Here is a 19630-nt window from a genome sequence, read left to right as displayed (position 1 = left end):
GGGACAGGGGAGCAGAATTGAGGTGGAAATACTACGGTTATAACGAAGCTGAGGATCCTGGAGATATTCACTGTGACTGTGGTGACTGCAGTGTCTTTGTGTGCTGGGATTCGTTATGGTCGGGCCATAAAGGACACGCACAGATTTGTGGAGATGCTGGCCCAGGCCTCAGCAGCTTGAATTGGCTCAGGTTTGCCAACACATTCCCTTTGCTATGGTAAGCCATTTAGGGCCAGACTTTCCAAAGGCACTGAGACAAATAAAGATACATTGAGGCACTTTCCAGAATCAGAAATCTCTGCAGGCAGCTGTGGGTGCTTCCCCCTTGGACAGTAGATTTACTGTGGGTTGCTTGTCACGTGCTCACACTGATTTTTGTACTGATAAGTTCTTTAGGGGGGGCTCTTTTTTGGATTTTCAGTGGCTGTGAAGGTGTGGTGTGGTGACTTGGCACTGGCCAAACACATCTGGGCAGAGGAGAGAAAAAAATTAATGGAGGGTTCACAGTGTGCTCAGATAACCCAGTGATAACAATATGGAAAACCAGGAAAATCCTGGAGGATTGTGTCTGTATCCTCCAGAATAACGTCATAAAGTAGGTAAGAAGTTACAAGGCAAAATTGTGGCTCATTAAATCCAGTGGGAATTTTGTGAGGATTTAAAATACAGTTGCCTCCTTTAGGATGTTACACCTGAGAAGAGGTCACACGTAGAGAGGCTGGCCAGGGGAGAGTCTTGACAGCTGTGTGAGTTATTGGATTGTTGAAGAGGTATTTCTTTTTATGGACATATGTCCTTTAGCAGAACAAAGTGAAAGGCCTGGAAAACAGCCCTGATTTGCAGTCCTTTATATTCAAATTAGAAATGCAGTATCAAGAAGTTAGAATCCAGAAAATATTGGAAGGTATGTAAGCTTCCAATAAAAATAAAAAACGTTTGAGAGATTTAACTGATTATAAAAAACATTTGAGAGATTTAACTGATAATGAAAAACGTTTGAGAGATTGAGCTGAGGTAGTAATACCTTGAAAAGAAAAAAAAAAGGGAAACACCTTAGATGTAAAACTCAGAAGGAGGGCCTGTATTCAATGCCACTTGAGGCAGTTGTATCCTAGCAATTCTAGTTAATAATAATAATAAGCATAACAAGTTAAAATGTAGTAGTTATATGAGCCATAAAAATGAAGAGTCCACAATTTGTGAGATATTGTGTCAGGTAATCGGATTAAAATGAACGAATGTTTGCATTTATTTGTGTTTAGGGGAAAATGAAGTGTAGCCGAGTGCTGCTCCATACATTCCATCCTGGAATGAAAATCGCATTGTTTTGACTGTGTTATTTCTATATCCATGCAAACCATCCTCACCACCCCATAGTTTTTACCTCCCTAATGCAAACAGGGTTGTGTCATTTGAAATGAGGGGCTATAAGGCCCCTTGGAGAGCTAAAGAGGAGCAGCAATTTGGAAAAAAAAAATGAAATGCATCAGTCAGATTTAGGAAGAAAGGGCATTTTCCTGGTAAATGTTTTCCTAAATGGGAATTTTTCAGTGTGGTGTTTTGCTCGTGTGTTTGGCAGTCACTTGGAATCAAGTGCAGACTTAAGCTACATTGTGGGCTTGGCAATGACAATTTGTGTGTGTGTGGTGCTTCAGTTATATTAGCCCTGGAGGCAGAGTTAACACTTGCAGTGGGACAAGAGTATTTGCAGTCATCAGAGAACTTTGCAGTCAGCTTCAATAACATCACTCCATTTTTTTCACTTTTTTTTAACATTTTTTTTGGCAGCAAAGCACTTAGTAGAACCATCTGTCTTTCTATTAGTGTTTTTTGAGTCCTGTTTTGAAGCTTCTTCGCTTGGCAAAGTCACTTTCATCCTTGGAAACCATTTAAAAAAAAAAGTTCTGTGGCTTTTTGCCGAAGAAGAGTACTATGCAAAAATTCCGCATGGCTGTTCATTTTTGTTCTAAAAGAATACAGTTACTTTGTCTTTGTCTTAAAAAAAAAAGCAAAAAAAAAAACCACAAAACCTCAAACAAAACAAACAAAAAATGAACACGTGAAGAAAAGGCAGGTATTGGACAGCTCTAGGATATCTGTGCAGATAGAGAACAAATCACATTTTATATGGGTTTTATCCTGTACTTCAGCTGAAAATATGTATGCCTTCTAATTAACAGGATCAGAATAGAAAGGCAAATATTGAAGTAACAAAAAATGGATCAAGCTGGTTCAGTGAGTGGAGCTACATCTACTCTGTGTTTCAGGCTCAATCTTAATCTTTCACTGCAAGGATTTCTGTCAACAGTGCTCTTGAACTCTATCCTTGAAAACTGTTTCAGACCATACAGACACAGTCAGCACACACAGGGGTGTTGCCAGCTCCAGCATAAATTAAAAGGGATGGTAATCCCAAATTTTGTATCACTGTTTTGCCTGGTAACGGTGTTGGGTGAACCAAGACGTGGCCTGGATTTTAAGGAGAATAAATGGAAATAGAATGAAGTGTAAATGGTGTATTCTGAGCAGTGGCAGCCAAGGGCTGGGGCAGGTTCTGCTGTCAGGCAACAGTGAAGGGAGTGACACCTTTGTGTGCCCTTCAGCATAGAAAGTTCTCTGTTAATACTCTGATTTTCTGAGTTACTTAAACCACAAAATAAATTGTAGTTTTCAAAGACATCTCCATCTCCAATGCCTCAGCTTTACAGTGCCATTAAAATCTGGATGAGCTCTCTTAAAAATGGATCAGTCCTTCTTGACTGAGTGATCTGGTCAGTGCAGTGGGGGTTTTAAATTGGAACTATTCATTCAGCATTTTAACCCGGCAAACTTTGTGAAATCCAGAGACAGCTTCCATTTCTATCAATTATAGAAGCTATTAACGGAACAGGGTAAAAGCAGCAGCAGTAGACATTGTGCCATGGCCCACTTCCAGCTTTGATGACTAATTTCTGCATGGCTTTAGTCCCCTGCAGTATCCACTTACAATATAATATTTTCCACTTCCTGACTTTATGCTTGTGTAGAGTTGCTGTGCAAAGTTGAACGCGTAAGTCTCCAGACATGGCTGTTGGATTTGTGAGTAAAGGCTCTCAGCCTTTTTTTGGGGCTTTATCTTTTCACATGTACAAATGAGTGCACGGGTCTGAGCAGGAAAATAGCACTGGCTGTGCTGCGTGCTACTTGTGCACTTATTTTTCCTTTCTGAGGAGGTGTCTCTGTGTTTGGGCTTGGTCAGGGTGGGAGCTACTGTCTGACACAGATACTGCTGCTCAGTTCAGTGAAAGAGAAGGAAGCAGCCCCCTACAGCCAGAGATAAGTGAGCCATCATGAGCTGTGGGGGGAATAATTAAGTGGGATGTAGATATGCCTTAGTGAAACATTTCAGTTTATTTTGGGTTCATGTCATTCACATGAAGTGTTTGGTGATGAAGATGAAGCCCCAGAGCTGATGCTGCTGGAGCACCCCAACATGAAGAGGTGAATTCAGACCAGCAGTGAAGGAAAGCACATTGCAGACCTCGTCCCCCCCAAATAGTGTGTTTGATTGTCCCTCTCTGTTCAGCAGGTCCAGGGTCAGCTGCCTCCATTGATGATCCCCGTGTTCCCTCCAGACCAGCGCACCCTGGCAGCAGCTGCCCAGCAAGGATTCCTCCTTCCTCCTGGCTTCAGCTACAAGGCGGGATGCAGTAAGTGCTGGGGCATTCCTTTACCTGGAGTGGGCATTGCAGGACACAGGCTGTGTGAAATAGCACCTGTCCCGGCTCCTGGGGCATTCCTTTACCTGGAGTGGGCACTGCAGGACACAGGCTGTGTGAAATAGCACCTGTCCCGGCTCCTGGGGCATTCCTTTACCTGGAGTGGGCACTGCAGGACACAGGCTGTGTGAAATAGCACCTGTCCCGGCTCCTGGGGCATTCCTTTACCTGGAGTGGGCACTGCAGGACACAGGCTGTGTGAAATAGCACCTGTCCCGGCTCCTGGGGCATTCCTTTACCTGGAGTGGGCACTGCAGGACACAGGCTGTGTGAAATAGCACCTGTCCCGGCTCCTGGGGCATTCCTTTACCTGGAGTGGGCACTGCAGGACACAGGCTGTGTGAAATAGCACCCTGTCCATGCACAGAGCCATCAGCACGCAGGGATGAGTGAGAAACAGGGGATTGGCTGTTACAGCATGAGAAAAGGCTGTCAGAGATGAGGGATGTGTTCCTACACAACAGCCAAACATCTGACACAAGAGCTGCGTTTGTGCACCTTCTCCCTGACAGGACTTTCTGACAAGCGAACATGCTCATGACCACAAACTTGCATCTGAAGAGAAGCTATTTGAAACTTCCCAATAAATTTCAACACTGTTGTAAGAAAACATGTTTTTTCCTGGAGCAGACTGCTTGCTATTTGTGAACTGAGGGCCTATTCTAGTCTCTTTCTTCACACAGAGCTCACATTAATCTCAACGGAGGCTCTGCACAGAGATCAAAGATAGCATATGCCTTTCAGTTTGATGGACTAACACAAACTCTGAGGATATTTGTGAGAGCCTAACACTTAAAAATATAGCATCTACTTGTTTTAATCTTTGAAAGATTTGTATTGTTCTCTGCATTCTGCAGATTTTTTTTATATTTTATTTAAGCCTTCTATAGGTTTTCATCTTCCTGTCAACATGATGAGGATAAGTACAAGTTAAGAAATAATGAAGGAACTTTATTTCTGGGAATAAACTTAGCTAGAGCACGAATTTCACGGACTTGTTTTCATGCACTTGTAGAACTCTTCTGCATCAGTTTTCTATGGAGTTATCCAGGACTTGCTTGTTCCACCCTTCTCTGTCTCTGCTTTGGGCGTTTGTTGTGTCCATGTCACTGTACCCATCTGTATCCTTGACTAACTCATTAATTCATCAGTTGGTTTGAGTTACTCAGCACTTGCCACTGCTGCATTTTTTGTACACTTAGAATAGAAAGATTTCTTTAGTAAAGCTGGCTTAGCCCACAATTTCAGATTTCTCTCAGCTTCCGAACATCACAGGCAAGTACTTGAACACTAACTCAGTTTCTTTGGCCACTAACACCTTTTCCTGATATTTTACAGACTGGGACCACTGTTGCAAATACTGTTCCAAACACTTCCCATCCCTCAGAGCTGCAGTGCCAAAACATGGTCTCATTCAGTTCTTCCAGTGATTTCACACACTCAGCCTCTCAGTGATTCACACTGCAGAATGTGTAGCTGAGAGCCACGCTGAATGTGAATGCTGCCATCACTGTGGGTCTGGAAAAGGTCAGCAAAGCACGCTGTCAGACAGGTCTGGCAGATGATATTGTTTCCATGTTAGTCAGGTCCAGCTTGGCTAGAAGGAGCTGAGGTGGTTTTTCCTTTCTTTGTACTGCGTGCACATGAACTCCATGATGGTCCTGCAGTTCCTCACATCTATGGAATAATAACTCCATGATAATCCTGTAGTTCCTCACATCTATGGAATACTTAATCCATGATAATCCTGTGGTTCCTCACATCTTCGGAATATTAATTCCATGATAATCCTGTGGTTCCTCACATCTTTGGAATAATAACTCCATGATAGTCCTGTGGTTCCTCACATCCATGAAATACTAACTCCATCATAGTCCTTGGTTCCTCCCATCTATGAAGTATTAACTCCACCATAGTCCTGTAGTTCCTCACATCTGTGAAATAGATTTGGTGTTTGTGTAACCCTGAAAATGGAAAGGCAAAAAGAGCAAAGTTTGTGCTGCTCCTGGCAGTGAGGCTTGGATGAGCAGCGTGCCAAGCTGCAGGGCTGAGCAGGAGCCCGTGGAAAAAGGCGGCTCTGTGTTTGGTGCTTGCCTGGCATGTTTGGCTGAGGAGAAGTGATCAGTAGTCCAAAGGGTTTCTTCCTTTCACTCAGCATCTAGAGTAAACAAAAACTCACATTTAGCCACACCTGGAAAGCTCCACCCAGCTGCCTTCAATCCACGATATGTTCACATCAAGTCATGGTTTTGACAGACCACTACAACTATTTCTCCCATTTTTTTGCTTGCCCTACTGTGTGTCATTCCACTTGGCAAAGTCTGTGAGCCAGAGAGCTTTGGGTACAATTTTGTTAAGCACCACCTGAGTCATTTAGGAGACTAAACCTCCCTATTAAGAGTGACAAATGCACTAGGATCTAGAGAATGTCCAGCAGATTAATTTCCTCAGCTTCTGGATGGGTTAAATGCCCGATTTTCACTGAGTTTGCTTTTGGGAGCAAAGCCCTCCTAGCAGCTTCCAAAGACCCCACCAGCATCTTCTGTACATGACTGCCCTTCTGGGATTTAAAATCAGTGTCTGTGCCTGACAAAAATGGATCTCACTTCCACATCTTCCCAGTCCTTTTGGAAAATCTGCCCTTCCTTCTGGACTGATTGCATTTTTCAGAATTGTTTTCTGTGGCTGATTGATGGAAGTTCTCTAGTGATGACTCTGTTATTTATTAGCATTAACAACTTGCAGATAGGAATGATAAAAAACTCCACGTGACTATTCAGTTCCAGTCACAAAGAACAAAAAGCTATGAAAGTTTTCACATACTTTTCCTCAAAAAAAAAGGGAGATTTGAAAATTTGGGGAAGAAAGAAGAGAACATTATTGCAACAACTGATATTTTCATAAGTAGCTAGTGGTGCAGTGGTGCAGTGCTAGTGGCTCCTTGGCTTTGGAGACACATTCAGAGGGACGTTTGTGCTAATTTAACTCATTCAGTGCTTTCTGACCCACCTGTGCCTCCCCAGAGAGGGTGAAATGTGAGTCCCCAATGATTTCAGAATGAAAAGTGGGTTCCTCAGGCAGTGCTTACCAAAGGACTCATCACTCACCAGACAGAGGCTGGAAAAGAAGAGCACTGCTTTCTCTACACAAACTGTTTTCTGAGCATTTAGACTGAAGAGAACACAAAAATAATCGTAACAGTTGATAGCAGTGGTCCCTTTGGACTCCTTTCATGGCAGATACCCAAGGAAGGGCAGAACACATTGATGCTTTGTGCCCATCCTTTGCCAGGTTGCAGTGACTGAGGACCCAGGGACCTTCCGACCCAGTGGTGGCATCGCTCTGAGATGGGGTGTTGGAAACAAAGAGTTTTTCTCTGCTGGGCTCCAGCCTGATGGAAAACATTCTAGAGATATGAAATGCTCAAAAGAATCCCGCAGTATCAGTCTCTATTATGTGCAGAGCAAATGATTCAATTATGCTTTTCCAAATATTTTTCAAAATTGGGTAAATAAAGGGAGGAGAGGGGTAAATATTTTCTCCGTGGTTACATGGCAGGTCATGGTCTTTGGCTTCCAATTTGATGTACTGCATTTCCTTTTCTTTCTTTTTCCCCATAGCAGATCATGCTTGGGAGTGGCTTGGGTTTTCATTTTGTTTTGTTTTTTTAAACAGATGGTTTGCATTACATAAGGGACAATTTACACAAGTTGACACTTCCCCTCTTTTCTCTATGGCATATTGTGTGGTGGTAAAGTTGGCAGAGATGAAGGGAGGAACTTCTATTAGGATTACATTTCTATTTGAGAAAAAGATTCATATTCTCTGCTTCCAGTTAATTTTTAACCTCCATACCTAGATATAATTGCATGTATAAAATATTTAATATTATTATTTACAACTGAAGTACTTTTTCTTATGAGGAAAAAAAAGTTGGCAGTATGTGATGGGCTATATAGTCCCCAGTGAGAAAGGTAAATACTGATTACATACTTATTTGCCCTGTATTTAGTTATTCATGCTATTTGAAATTTAAGGTTTTTGCATTTTTCATGCACACCTCTTCACATGTATCTTATGATACACATAATGTGTAATTTTTAGATAGATACATAATGCAAATCTTTTTTTAAAGGACTGATGTTTCAAGGTTAGTTGTTGACTAAGTTAATGACTGGCAGCATGAGCAGATTTGAGGAGTTGACCCAGTATCCCAACTATTTAAACTGGTTTTAGCAGCAGGTGAGCACCTTTCACTGATGCTGAAATCAAAGAGAGTCTGATTGCTGCATTTCCCAGAGCTTCTCCCACATTTGGGCTCCCCAGACGGGCTCAGGTCATTTAACCCTTCTGTCCTTCTCATCCCACACCCTGTCACTGGTTGCTGCTGCTGGGTCAGCCCTCCTTGTGGCACTCAGCAGATAATAGACACAGCTCCCAGATCTCAGCAATGGCAAGGGAAATGGCAGCTCGGCTGAGGTCTCAGGAGCTGTTGCTGTTGACTTCACTGAAGTCAGATTTCACACCAGATGATACAGATCTGCTAGGGCCACTCTTAGAAATAATTAGAATTTATTTAGAGCTAATTAATATTTGAGAAGTGCTTTGAAAGCATAAAAATGGTGCAAGTGATAGAAGAGAAGAAGTTTTGTATTGTGCCCTTTAAAAACTGCATAGTTCTGCCTCTGAGCAAGCTGCTCCATCATTTGTAGGTAGTATGATCCTTTTATTAATGCACACATGTATGGGTGTGTGTGATCCTTTTATTAATGCACATATGGGTCTGTATGATCCTTTTATTAATGCACACATGTATGGCTCTGTATGATCCTTTTATTAATGCACAAATGGATCTGTATGATCCTTTTATTAATGCACATATGGATCTATATGATCCTATTATTACTGCACAAATGGGTCTATATGAACCTTTTATTAATGCACACATCGATCTGTATGATCCTTTTATGAATGCATAAATGTATGGATCTGTATGATCCTTTTATTAATGCACACATGCATGGGTCTGTATGATCCTTTTATTAATGCACACATGTATGGGTCTGTATGATCCTTTTATTAATGCACACATGTACAGCTCTGTATGATCCTTTTATTAATGCACACATGTACAGCTCTGTATGATCCTTTCCTTAATGCACATTTAAATTTTGATGGGTCTTCTCTCATTAGTGATGCTGAGTAGGATTAATTTACGAAACTGCACTCCAACATTTCTTAAAAAATTTGGTCACCATGCTAAAAGGGAAGGAAATGACCTGTGTCTAAAGCAGTGTGGTGTGTTCTGTCAGTCCTGCAGCTTTTTAGGATGACTGAAGCTGTTGAATTCCACAGAGTTTCTTCTGTAGAAGATGAAGAACAACTCACCTTGTATTCTAAACTAGGGTGTGCAAGAAACTGAGTTATTTGGAGGTTTTTAGGATTTGTTTTCTTTTCTTGGGAAGCAATAGTTGCCAAGTCTGTGTTTCCAGAAATGGGATTTACCCCAAGTACATTTTCCAGGTTGTTGGCCAATTCTCAGGAAGCCTTTTATTTGCTGATACCTGTGTTATTTTTATGGTGATATGACAAATTTTGGAAACAAGAATTGTTTTTCTTTGCCCATTTGTCCTGTGCCCTGTGGATAATTTGTTGTAACAATCTGATCTGCAGTCAGATGTCATCAACACAAGGTTTTTTGAAAGCACTTTAATTACTATTTCAACCATATCCAACTGGGGGGGAGATCTGAATATACAATAAGTACATTTTATATGTCTTACATATCAGCTTGTTGCTGCTGGAGGTGTTCTAAGTACACAGAAATTTATTGATGAAATATCTGATTACCTCTTAAAATTGGCAGAATATGAGAGGCGTACAAGTCAAGCCTAATAAAATTGAAATATGCCGAATTTACCATTCATCTATGTTCTGAACAATAATTCTGAAGTCTGATAAAAGTGGAGCTCTCAGTTAATTGGCTCCTCACATAATACAATAAAATTAATGTTTAGGAGTTAAATACCATAAAGTTCCTCAGGGAAAATTGCTGATGTGCCTCTGTTTTTCAGTCAGTCACATGTTTCATGTTTAATGGAGTATCATGTGGACTGTCTCACAGTTCTGCTTGTGCTCTGTGTCCGTGTTTCTGTCTTCTAAAGAGATGCGAATGCTAATTTCTGATTTAGCCGTGTCAGCTGACATGCGGGTCGTGACAACCACCAAATCACATGGCAAAAACATTGACATTGAAGGCAAAAACAGAAGCTGTCTGTTGTGAACACCACATACTGTAGATCCTTTAGGAAGATAGATGGTGGTCATCTTCCAGGGCTGCTGTTCGTGCCTTGCACAGGGATGAGCATTTGACCCAAGCCTCATATTCCCCCAGGATTAGGGAAGAGCACTGTGGATAGACCTTGTAAGGTGGATAGAGCAGTGTGGACAGACATTGTGATGTGGATGGAGCATTGTGGACAGACATTGTGATGTGGATGGAGCACTGTGGACAGACATTGTGATGTGGATGGAGCACTGTGGTTAGACACTATAATGTGGATGGAGCACTGTGGATAGGCACAGCAAGGAGGAGCAGGTTTTGGTGACAGCTCTGCCCCTCAGCATCCATGGGGATGTGATGGCTCTGTGGGGTTGCAGATGTAATGGAAGGGATGCAGAATAGAGCACAACTGAAGGCTGTTTCTAAATGGAAGAGTTGCACAGCTCCCCATCTCTGTGTGGCTTCTCCTCATAATTCCAAAGCACAGGCAGAACAGTGAGGACCTGTAAAACAGGCTGGCAGTTCCAGCTCAGTGTCCAGGCCATGAACAATGTCTGGTGCTTCACCATTATCCATAGCTGGGCAACGGAATAAAGTCCTGGATTTTTTAATTCATGAGCATGTACAGACCTTCGTGGAAGTACTTTGGCTTTCCTTGGAAGCTGCAGTTTTTGAATAAGTGTAATTTATTCAATACGTATAGAAAAACATTAAAAAATGTGTATCCTGCAATCGTGGATGATTCTGGTTGGCAGGGGTGTCTGAAGGCTTGCAGTGCTTCAGGCAGGGTCCTCAAGGAGATGGGCTCAGACCACTCAGGGCTTTACTCAGCTTGCCAAGCTCCAAGGACAGAGAGCAGCTGTTTGCACAGCTCTCCACATCTGGCTGTCCTTGTGGGGCAGGTCTGAACCAGCTGGGATTTCCTTTTGGAAGCCACTGGTGGTGTCTTCTTCATAATCTTTTTCTTATTAATTTAAATCCAGAAGTCAGGGAACACTGCTCATATCTTTCCATTCCTTTTTCTGTATGTCCACCATCTCACCAAGAGGACGAGAGGAAAATGAGGTTGAGAATAAATGAGTGGGGAGAGGAAATGCAGTGCCTTACCTGTCAGCTGGCCATCAGCTGCGATTATTCATTATAAATGCACTTAAGTGATAAATGGAGTGTAAAATTATTGTGGCTTTTTCTAGAATTTGTCAAAAATGGGGGGAAGAGAGCATAGCATTCCTTTTCAGGCAACAGAATGTACTGTAAGAAAATGGTTATTTTAGTATTTTTCATGGAATTTACTTTAGCACGCAGGTCTTGTAAAATATAATTTAGGAGTTAGGTTTTGTTTTGTACCCTTCATCTTCTTTACACTGTTTTCTTTTCTCTTCTTCCATGGTCTCCAACTTTTTTTCATTTGCTGTCCCTGAAAGATAGGTAGGAAAAAAACAATGAGTTTTTAAAAAATCACAGGCAATAAATGCCCTGCTTCTACTCTTCTGGTATCCTTTTTTTAAGAGAAGAAAATTTCAGGGGGAAAAAAAAAATCAGTGTTCTATTGTTTCATATAATCAGGTTCAACTTTAAAATCCTGTCAAAACATTATAATTTAACATTAGCATGTAACTTGATTTATATAGCAAGCAAGACAATTGTGCCTGCTCTGAAGAGCTTGCAGCCTGTCAGGAGACAAGACAAGACACTAGGGGGGATTGCGCCATGAAGGAGAATAAATGAGATGAGTGACAGAAAAAGGAATACAAAAAACATCTTCAGGGTTTTGGTGAATGGTGCAACAGACATCATGTTAACTCTTATGCTTTATTTTCACTTAAAAAAAAGAGTCCTAATGTTTTTTAACTTTAAAAACTCCTTTGATAAAATTTTGCAAAACATATAAATGGTTTTAGAGGCATTGTTGTATTTCCACAAGTACAGAATGGTTTCACACCGGTGAGCTGGTAGCCAGTCAGCTGAAAATGCAGTTCCTAAACACAGGAATTATTATTTTGTTATTTTGTGTGCTGGGACAGGATGTCCCCTTGGCTCTGAACCTCAGCCTAACTCCTGCAGAAAAGGGTTTTCAGTGAGGATCACAGGAGAGTTCATAGAAAAAGTGGTTTGGGAGTGAATGTGCTTCATGGAAAATCCTCTTGTAAGCAAGATCTTGGAGGATTATTTTGGGCAAGGACGAAGGTGTGATTTGGAATTGAAAGAAGTTGCAGTGCATAAATTATCAGGAAGGAGGTTCTGGGTATGTCTGTGGAAGATGGACCAGAAGAAGGATAGAGAGAGAAATAAAGTATTGGCACAGAACTGAGGACTCAGCCTCGTGCTCTGGCACTGCCCACAGTGGGCACCAATAAGATTCCTCTATATTCTGATATTCCCCGTGAATTATCCCCCCTCAGCTCCCCCAGGCTGGCATTTCCCCTGCCCTTCTGCAGCTGCTGCATCTCCAGTGCACAAATCCTGGGTTCTCTTTATGCAGCCAGCCCTGAAGGGTTCTGCTCTTCAAAGTGATGTCACCAGCTGGCTGGGAAATAATTACGTATTAGGCAATAATGCACTAGCTGATGAAATTATTTTTACCTTGTTGTCACCATAAAAATCGCAGCCTTTGATCTGCTCTGTGTTTTACCATATGGCCTACTAAAGGAAAACAACAATAAAACTTCTCTCTGCTGCTTTGTTTGTGCAAAAAGTCCACACATAACAAAAGAGGTAGTTTGGAACATGAAATGACTGCACAAAATGTTTCTTTTGGTGGCTGAAAGACGCTCCTACCTGCATGCATTTGATTAATAATGAATTTTGGAAATGGGAATGTAATACGGTTGTTTGAGGTTTTATTGGTGTTTTCAGAGTTACAGACTTGTGAGTGGCTTGGGAAATGCCCATTTCTGAGAACTGCCTGTCTTGTCTCACATTCCTGAAATGCTCCTAGAGCTTGGGAAAAAAAATGCAGCTACTTCTTACATCTAAAAATAAGATGTAATGTAATAGTTAAGACATGCATTTCCCAAATTTCAGAGTTAGCTTAAACTGTTTAGTCAATAAGTTCACTCTGATATGGGAATAAATTTAAGGATGCAGTGGAAGATGCAGCATGTTCTAGAGCAACAGCAGAAAATGTGCATTTATCAGACAAGAGCTGAGCTCTTTGCTGGTGTTTTGGGGGCTGGCAGGTGCTCCTGCACTGTGTCAGTGTCCGAGTGCTTCATGGATGGAGTTCCAGAACCTTCCCTGCGCCTGGAGCTCTCTGTGGGTTTCAGTCCTGGCTCTTCCACTGGGCTGTTGGTGGGAATAGTGGGATTTAGGAATTGGCATGATGGGCTGAGGCTGTGTGTGGAGAGAAACGTGGGAGAGTGCATGGAAATTTGATCTTTTAATATCTGTGTTTTAATACAAATAATTCAGAACTAGAAATTTAATGGGCTGTAAGAATCAGCATCCTGCTGTGAAAATTTCCCTCATTCCTTCTTTTTCTCAGTTGAGAAGTTAAAAATTTTATTTTCTTCCATGGTGGTTTTTTGATCAGAACGTCTTCTTTAGGAGGGAGTTTTGCAATGATGCTGAGCTCACTCTGGGGGGCTGTGGAAGCAGCTGGACACCTTTGTCCCTGATTCTCTGGCCACTGTTTCCTTTTCTCTGTGCCTTCCCATGTCTGGGGCCACTGCTCAGGTCACAAGGTAGCTCTGCAGAAAATGCCAACTCAGAAGGGGTTTTGATTCAGTCCTCAGGAAATCTGCTGCCCACTGACGACTAAATAAATGGAATTGTTGTGGCACAGACCCTTGGGAATGGGGATGCCTGTGGACATTTTGGGTTGCATTGCTTGGCTGGCCAGCCCTGAGTGGCTTCAGTCAACAAAGCATTACTTAAGGTGTTCTTAAATATAAACAGGCACATTTATTTAAGTTAAATATCTGTTAAGATGCTTTGCCAACCCAGTTGCTGCTGGTCCTCCATTACTAGACGTTGTGGTGTTTAATTCTTAACAGGAGGAGATCAAAAGGTCTAACTGAAGAAGATTGCATTATAAAAAGGAAAAATAAACATTAGCCACTTACCTGAATGTGTGTACACCAACACAGCTTATTTCTAACATTTAAAAAGAAATTACATAAATTTATTTCCCTTTGTTTTCTCTAAGGCTTGATAACATTTGAAACTTTAATTCAATAATAATTATTAATGATTTTACAGAACCCCCTGCATTACCTCCCTAATTGTCTTTTGTATTTTTTCACCCAGTTCTTTCAAAAAAGCACAATAAAGGGGAAAACTTTTAATATGTCTTTTTAATGACATGTACAGCAACATTTAGGTAGATTTTTCTGATAGAGTGTTCTGCTTTTTCCGTAGTCTTCCATAGTGTGTTTTTGTGCTACAGAAATCAGAACATAGGGACATACAGAAATGCTCTAGTGAGGCTTATTTGGGTGGAAAGCATTAAAACACTTTATAACTTGAAGAACCAATATAATGTGTGTAACATTTCTTATTATTTTTGCTAGTTTTCTTCATAGTTTTGTGGATGGGGCAGTATGAAGTTTATTTTAACATACCAGAAGTGTTAGAGTTGACCAGAAGTGAGCTCTCCATATCATTAAAACGAGCTGGTCTCCATCTCAATTTTTTGCCATTTCAGGTAATTTTCCTTTATAAATGCCTGCAATTTTTCTTAAAGCCTTTACTGGCTCCCTTTATCTCATTAGGCACAATGCAGTTCTTACTAAAAGTTGAAGTAGTTTTCCTTCAGAAGCAAAATGGAATCTCAAGCCATGAAGTGGAGTTGGTGCAGGGATTTCAAAGGCTGGTATCTGGTTTCCTTAGCTTCACGTGCTTTTTCCTGTTGCAGGATCAAACCCTGCCACTGAAGTGAGATTTTTTTTCCTCCCCTGAAAGAAAACAGTGTTCAATTGAGTGCCATTTCTGCTCTGCGTGAGGCTCAGTTTGCTAACAGTGAGCGGAGTTTAGTTAACTTCATATTTTGGACAAGCTTGTAAATTTGTTCCCTTCTAATGCTGTGATCTTATCAAGGTTGTACTGTTTTCCTTTTCTTCTCCTCCACCCCCATCTTCTTTCTTTCCTTTTTTTGAAGTGCAGCCTTCTGATCAATGTGCACTTTTTTTTTTCCATTTCCCTAAATACATCATGAAAAAGGATGAGGTTTCCGCCTTAATTGCTTGTGCCTTTTATTCACATTCCTCTCCCAGCCAGAATTGTGAAAAGAGTGTTAGTAAAAGGCTGCACAATAGAGCTTTTCATTAGGCCTCAACAAGGCACACAAAGGAAGGCTTTTGGAAGGAGTGAATGCAGGACTTTAATTTGCAGGTGGAGAGCAGATAAAAGGTGCTGACGCCTCTATTATTCTCTTGCTTAGGTGACCCCTACCCCGTTCAGCTGATCCCAACTACCATGGCAGCTGCTGCCGCAGCAACGCCGGGCTTAGGCCCTCTCCAACTGCAGGTAAGTCCCGGCTCAATGCAGGGGAGGCAGAGGTTAAGTAAATATGAAAAGCAGTTTTCCTTTCCTGTGCAACGCAGCGCAATGAGCAGGGGTCTGCGGGCCGTTCTCTGCGCACGGAAGGAGTCATCAAGTGATAACACGTTGTCCTCTCACCTTGCTGCAAGTTTTTGGTGCTTTTTTGTGTCCCTGTTGCCAAGTTAACTGCCTTTAGGTTTGTACTTTGAGTTTCCTCATAGCAGGACGTTTGCTTTTCTTGCTGGCGTGGTTTAACCCCAGACAACAGCTCAGTGCTACCCAGCCACTCTCTGGCTTCCCAAAAGTGGGAATTGGGGAATACCAGGTCAAACCTGGGGGCTGAGATAAGAACAGTTCCATAATTGGTATCAAGTAAAATGCAATAGTGGCAATAGCAATGATTTTAATGGAAAAGAGAGAAGAATGAAACCCAGGAAAACAATTCCTCTCCACCTGCTGACCGGCGCCCAGCCTGTCCCCAAGCAGTGGTTGACCCCAGTTCATTAACTGAGAATGACATTCTCTGCTGTAGAATATTCCTTTGGCCACTTCAGGTCAGCTGTCCCAGCCTTGCTGCCTCCCAGTGCTCTTGTGCAGCTTCGCACAACCTGAGAAATCCTTGGTTTAGGGTAAGGACTACTCAGCAGCAGCCCAGACATGGATGTGTTACCAAATACTGTCATCCTAAATCCAAAGCACAGCGCTGTACCAGCTAGAGAAGAAAGGCAGTGCTGTCCCAGCTGAAACCAGGGCACTTTTCCATTAGACTGTTCTCCTGCAGGCTGTAAAACACCAAAATGCTGGAATGGATTGTCAGGCAGAAGAGCTCTGTCCTGACAAGCACTTTTAAACTGCTTAGAAGTCGTTAACATGATTATGTCCTTTCAGGCCATAAGCTCTTCAGAGCAATAACTGCCCCCCCTACTGTGTTTTATGGTGCCCAGAGCATTTTAGGCACTGCTGTAGTGCAGATAATTAGTGATTATTCTAATTTAACATGGACAATGAGAGAACAGGTGGAAAGATACTGAAGGGTTGTTTTCAGCTACAATAGAGAGGTGACCTGGTAGCCAGATGTATCTGATTGAGACTGTCAGTATTCTGAATTTTGGAGGCATTAGGCTGTCCATGGGTCTGGATATTCCTGATCGGCCACACAGCCCTTGGAATTAAGCAAGTGTGGTGTCCATTGCTACAGTGGGAATTTTGCTGCCTGTCGTGTATGTTGGGTTGGTAGGAGGATATGTGGGATTGAGAGGAAATCAAGGTGGAAATGGACTGTGATTGTGCAGAGCCTGGATTGCCATTCTGTCCCAGAAGCAGAGAAGCCCCGAGCTGTGCCCTGCAGTGCATCTCCCCTCGTTGCAGCAGAGCTCTGTGCGAGCAGGGCCAGGCTCAGCTCCTCCGCCTGTGCGATGCATCCTCCAGCCCAGCCTGGCCCACATCCCTGTGTGTGCAGCACACATCACATATTCCACTTGTTTGGCCAGCCTGCTGGAGCGTGGGACACTGCTCTGGGGAAGATTTTTACTTTTTTGCTTTATTTTATTTTATTTTACCGCAGCCAGCGGAAGTGAGCTGAGTTTCACAGAAATAGCTGCCAGTGTGTAAGCTGACACATTCCATGCACCACGGAGGTTAATACATTCGTTCCTATTGTGCCTTTGTATGAAAAGCAACATTGTCTGTGTGGTAGTTTCTGATTCTCCGAGTTACAAATGCCGTGGGCGGCTCAGGAATCATGGGAGCCACAGAAGTCATCCCTCTGAAATGAGTTTTGAGGCGTTGCAGTATTGATAAAGTGCTTTTAATAGCCAAACACACATGAGCAGACATATGGAAGCAAGAAGGAGGGAAAAAGGAAAAGCAAACATGGAGCCAGCTAGCAATGCAGGAACAACACTGACTCTAATTCTTATCTTTTCAGTCATTCAGGCTGGTCCTAAAATATTGCCTCAGTGCTCCAGTGAGATGGTAGGATGGTTTACTTTCATTTCAGGACCAGCTCTGGGCTGTATCTGTGCATGCTGTGGGCTGAAGTGCCCTGGTTAAAAGGGCTCTATCACAATAACAGTTCTCTTGTTAAAAGGTGGGCTTTGTGCAAAAGTGACTGCAGTCATGGGGATCCTAGGATGAGTTTAGGTTATGGAAAAGTTGAGAACCTCAAAGGCCTCTTGTTCCTGTGCAGAGGACATTACAATGAAAATATTGACCAAATTCACCTATGTTGTTTTGCTACATGTCTGGAGTTAGAGGGAGAGTTTGGCAGCCAGTCAGTGGGAGAGGCTCAGATTCCTGACTTAGCAGACTCTCTTAAATGTTTTGGATCTGATCTCTAGGGGCATGTATATGCTAGAAATAAACTGAAGTTGATTTTTCCTCACATTTTACCAGTGATTTTTAACTATCACTGCAGTCTGTCTGATAGAAATTGGACATGCCTCTTAGTTCTGGTGCCGTTTGAGAGAGTCAGGCTGGATTTGCTTCTGGAAAGGTTTTATCATAGAGGATTCAAAACAGATGCCCACCTATGCTGACATGAATGGAGCTCAGCTTAGCTGCTAGACTAGAAAGTCTGTGCCTTCCAAACTCTGTTCAAATCCAGTTTAGCTCAGTGGTGACTTTGTTGATTCATAAAGAAAGATTCATGTTTGGATGGTTTTGGTCCAAACCCACCTTTAAATGGCTTTGCAGTCTCTTTCAAGGAGGAACTCTTCTTACTTCAGACGTTCCCCTGCTTATCTTAAAATTCTGGTGTTCCCTGCACAGCCTGTGTCATCTGGCCATCAGGCAGTAAAAGGTCAGGAAAGTGGCATGTTCCCTCTTTCCTTCTCTCTCTGTCCTCCCTATCACTCATCTTTCAGGCTCTGTGTACTTGAGGCAGGGGAGATCAAAGGACCTGACACAATGCTCAGCCTGTTGCTCCCAGCAAAATCCCATACACAACGTTATCTCAGTGAGGACAAAGCCAAGGAATGTCTCTTGTTTGTTTATGGAACAATAAACACGTCTTTGTTATTTCACTGGAGAATTTTAAGTCGGGTCATGGCTTCAGTGGTGTGCTGTGAGATCAACAGGAAGTGCTTTTTTTATCCCTGCTTGTCAAAATCGAGTTTTTGTTTTTGCAAATGGAATGCACGCTGTATTTATAGAAGAAGAGCTAGCACCTGGTTGTTCCTGTGGCAGAGGAGCTCTCTGTCAGTGAAAATGCGGTCCCTCATTCTGAGGTCCCAGTGGCTCACAGGGATGGATTTGGAATCCAAGGCTCCCATTCCTCTCCCCACCTCTGAGTCCCCTCTGGGATGTACAGATTAATGATTGTACAGAGCACCCTGCATTGCCTCCTTAATTGTCTTTTGGATTTTTTTGCCCAGTTCATTCAAAAAAGCACAATAACCACAATATTTGCCATGTGGGATTGCCTTGATTCCCAGGATCCACAGAGAGGGCAGTGCCTCAGTGAGGATGGAAGCTGACCCTTGCGCTGTCAGAGGCTGTAAAGGAAGCACAGGGATGGGGCTGGAAAAGCTGGAACTGCCTTGGTGCAAGCTTGAACCTGTCCTGTGATAAAGCTCTGTCTGTCAGCCCTCTGTATTCACTCGTTCTCACTTTCAATGACAAAAATGCTATTTGGGGGGGGAAAAAGTGGTTTTAGCTTTCCGCTGTTACTAAGAAAAGTCATTCCTGAGCATCACTGTGGTGAAATCCCTCTGGGTAAGCCACAGGTTTCTTACATCAACTTTCCCCCTCATAACCATCCTCTGGTCTTGTTCTTCGGGAGAGGTGCAGGACGGCAGCTATGGTTCAAATGAGAGAAAGCTGAACGTAAATTGTCTCTGAGTTTTACTGAGCAAGGCTAATGACTCAGCAGCATTGCTGGATGCCTTGTGTGATGTTTTCCTGTGTGCTTCAGCAGATGAGGGAGTTCAGTTCCTCCATGCTGAAGATCAGCATTCAAAGCTGTAAATGTAGATTTGGGGTAATGAGTTTTGCACAAACGAAACTGCAGGGTTTGTTCTGGTGCCAGTCATCGTGGGCACAGCTAAGTATGAAATAGATGTTTCCATTCGTGTGAGCAAATTCTTTATAAAGTTGCATCTGAAAGTTT

The 19630-nt window shown here is 42.5% G+C and overlaps 1 protein-coding gene across 14 annotated transcripts in view; it reads left to right on the top strand.

Moving 5' to 3' along the window:
• The window catches only part of SOX5 (SRY-box transcription factor 5), a 590818-nt gene that overhangs the window by 500095 nt on the left and 71093 nt on the right, over positions 1-19630 (top strand). For 11 of the 14 annotated variants that reach the window (XM_054281898.1, XM_054281897.1, XM_054281899.1 and 8 more), the window contains 2 exons: positions 3566-3689; positions 15422-15507. In XM_054281898.1, the coding sequence (XP_054137873.1) occupies positions 3566-3689; positions 15422-15507 (210 nt within the window). The remainder of the gene's footprint in view (positions 1-3565; positions 3690-15421; positions 15508-19630) is intronic. The other 3 variants (XM_054281906.1, XM_054281904.1, XM_054281895.1) reach the window with 1 other exon arrangement.

Source organism: Melozone crissalis, unplaced genomic scaffold, assembly GCF_028551555.1.
Source record: "Melozone crissalis strain CALT ecotype California unplaced genomic scaffold, PUWL_Pcris_2 ptg000033l_1, whole genome shotgun sequence".
NCBI lineage: Eukaryota > Metazoa > Chordata > Aves > Passeriformes > Passerellidae > Melozone > Melozone crissalis.
Note: the sequence above shows the minus strand (reverse complement) of the source record. Positions and strands in the feature narration are given on the sequence as shown.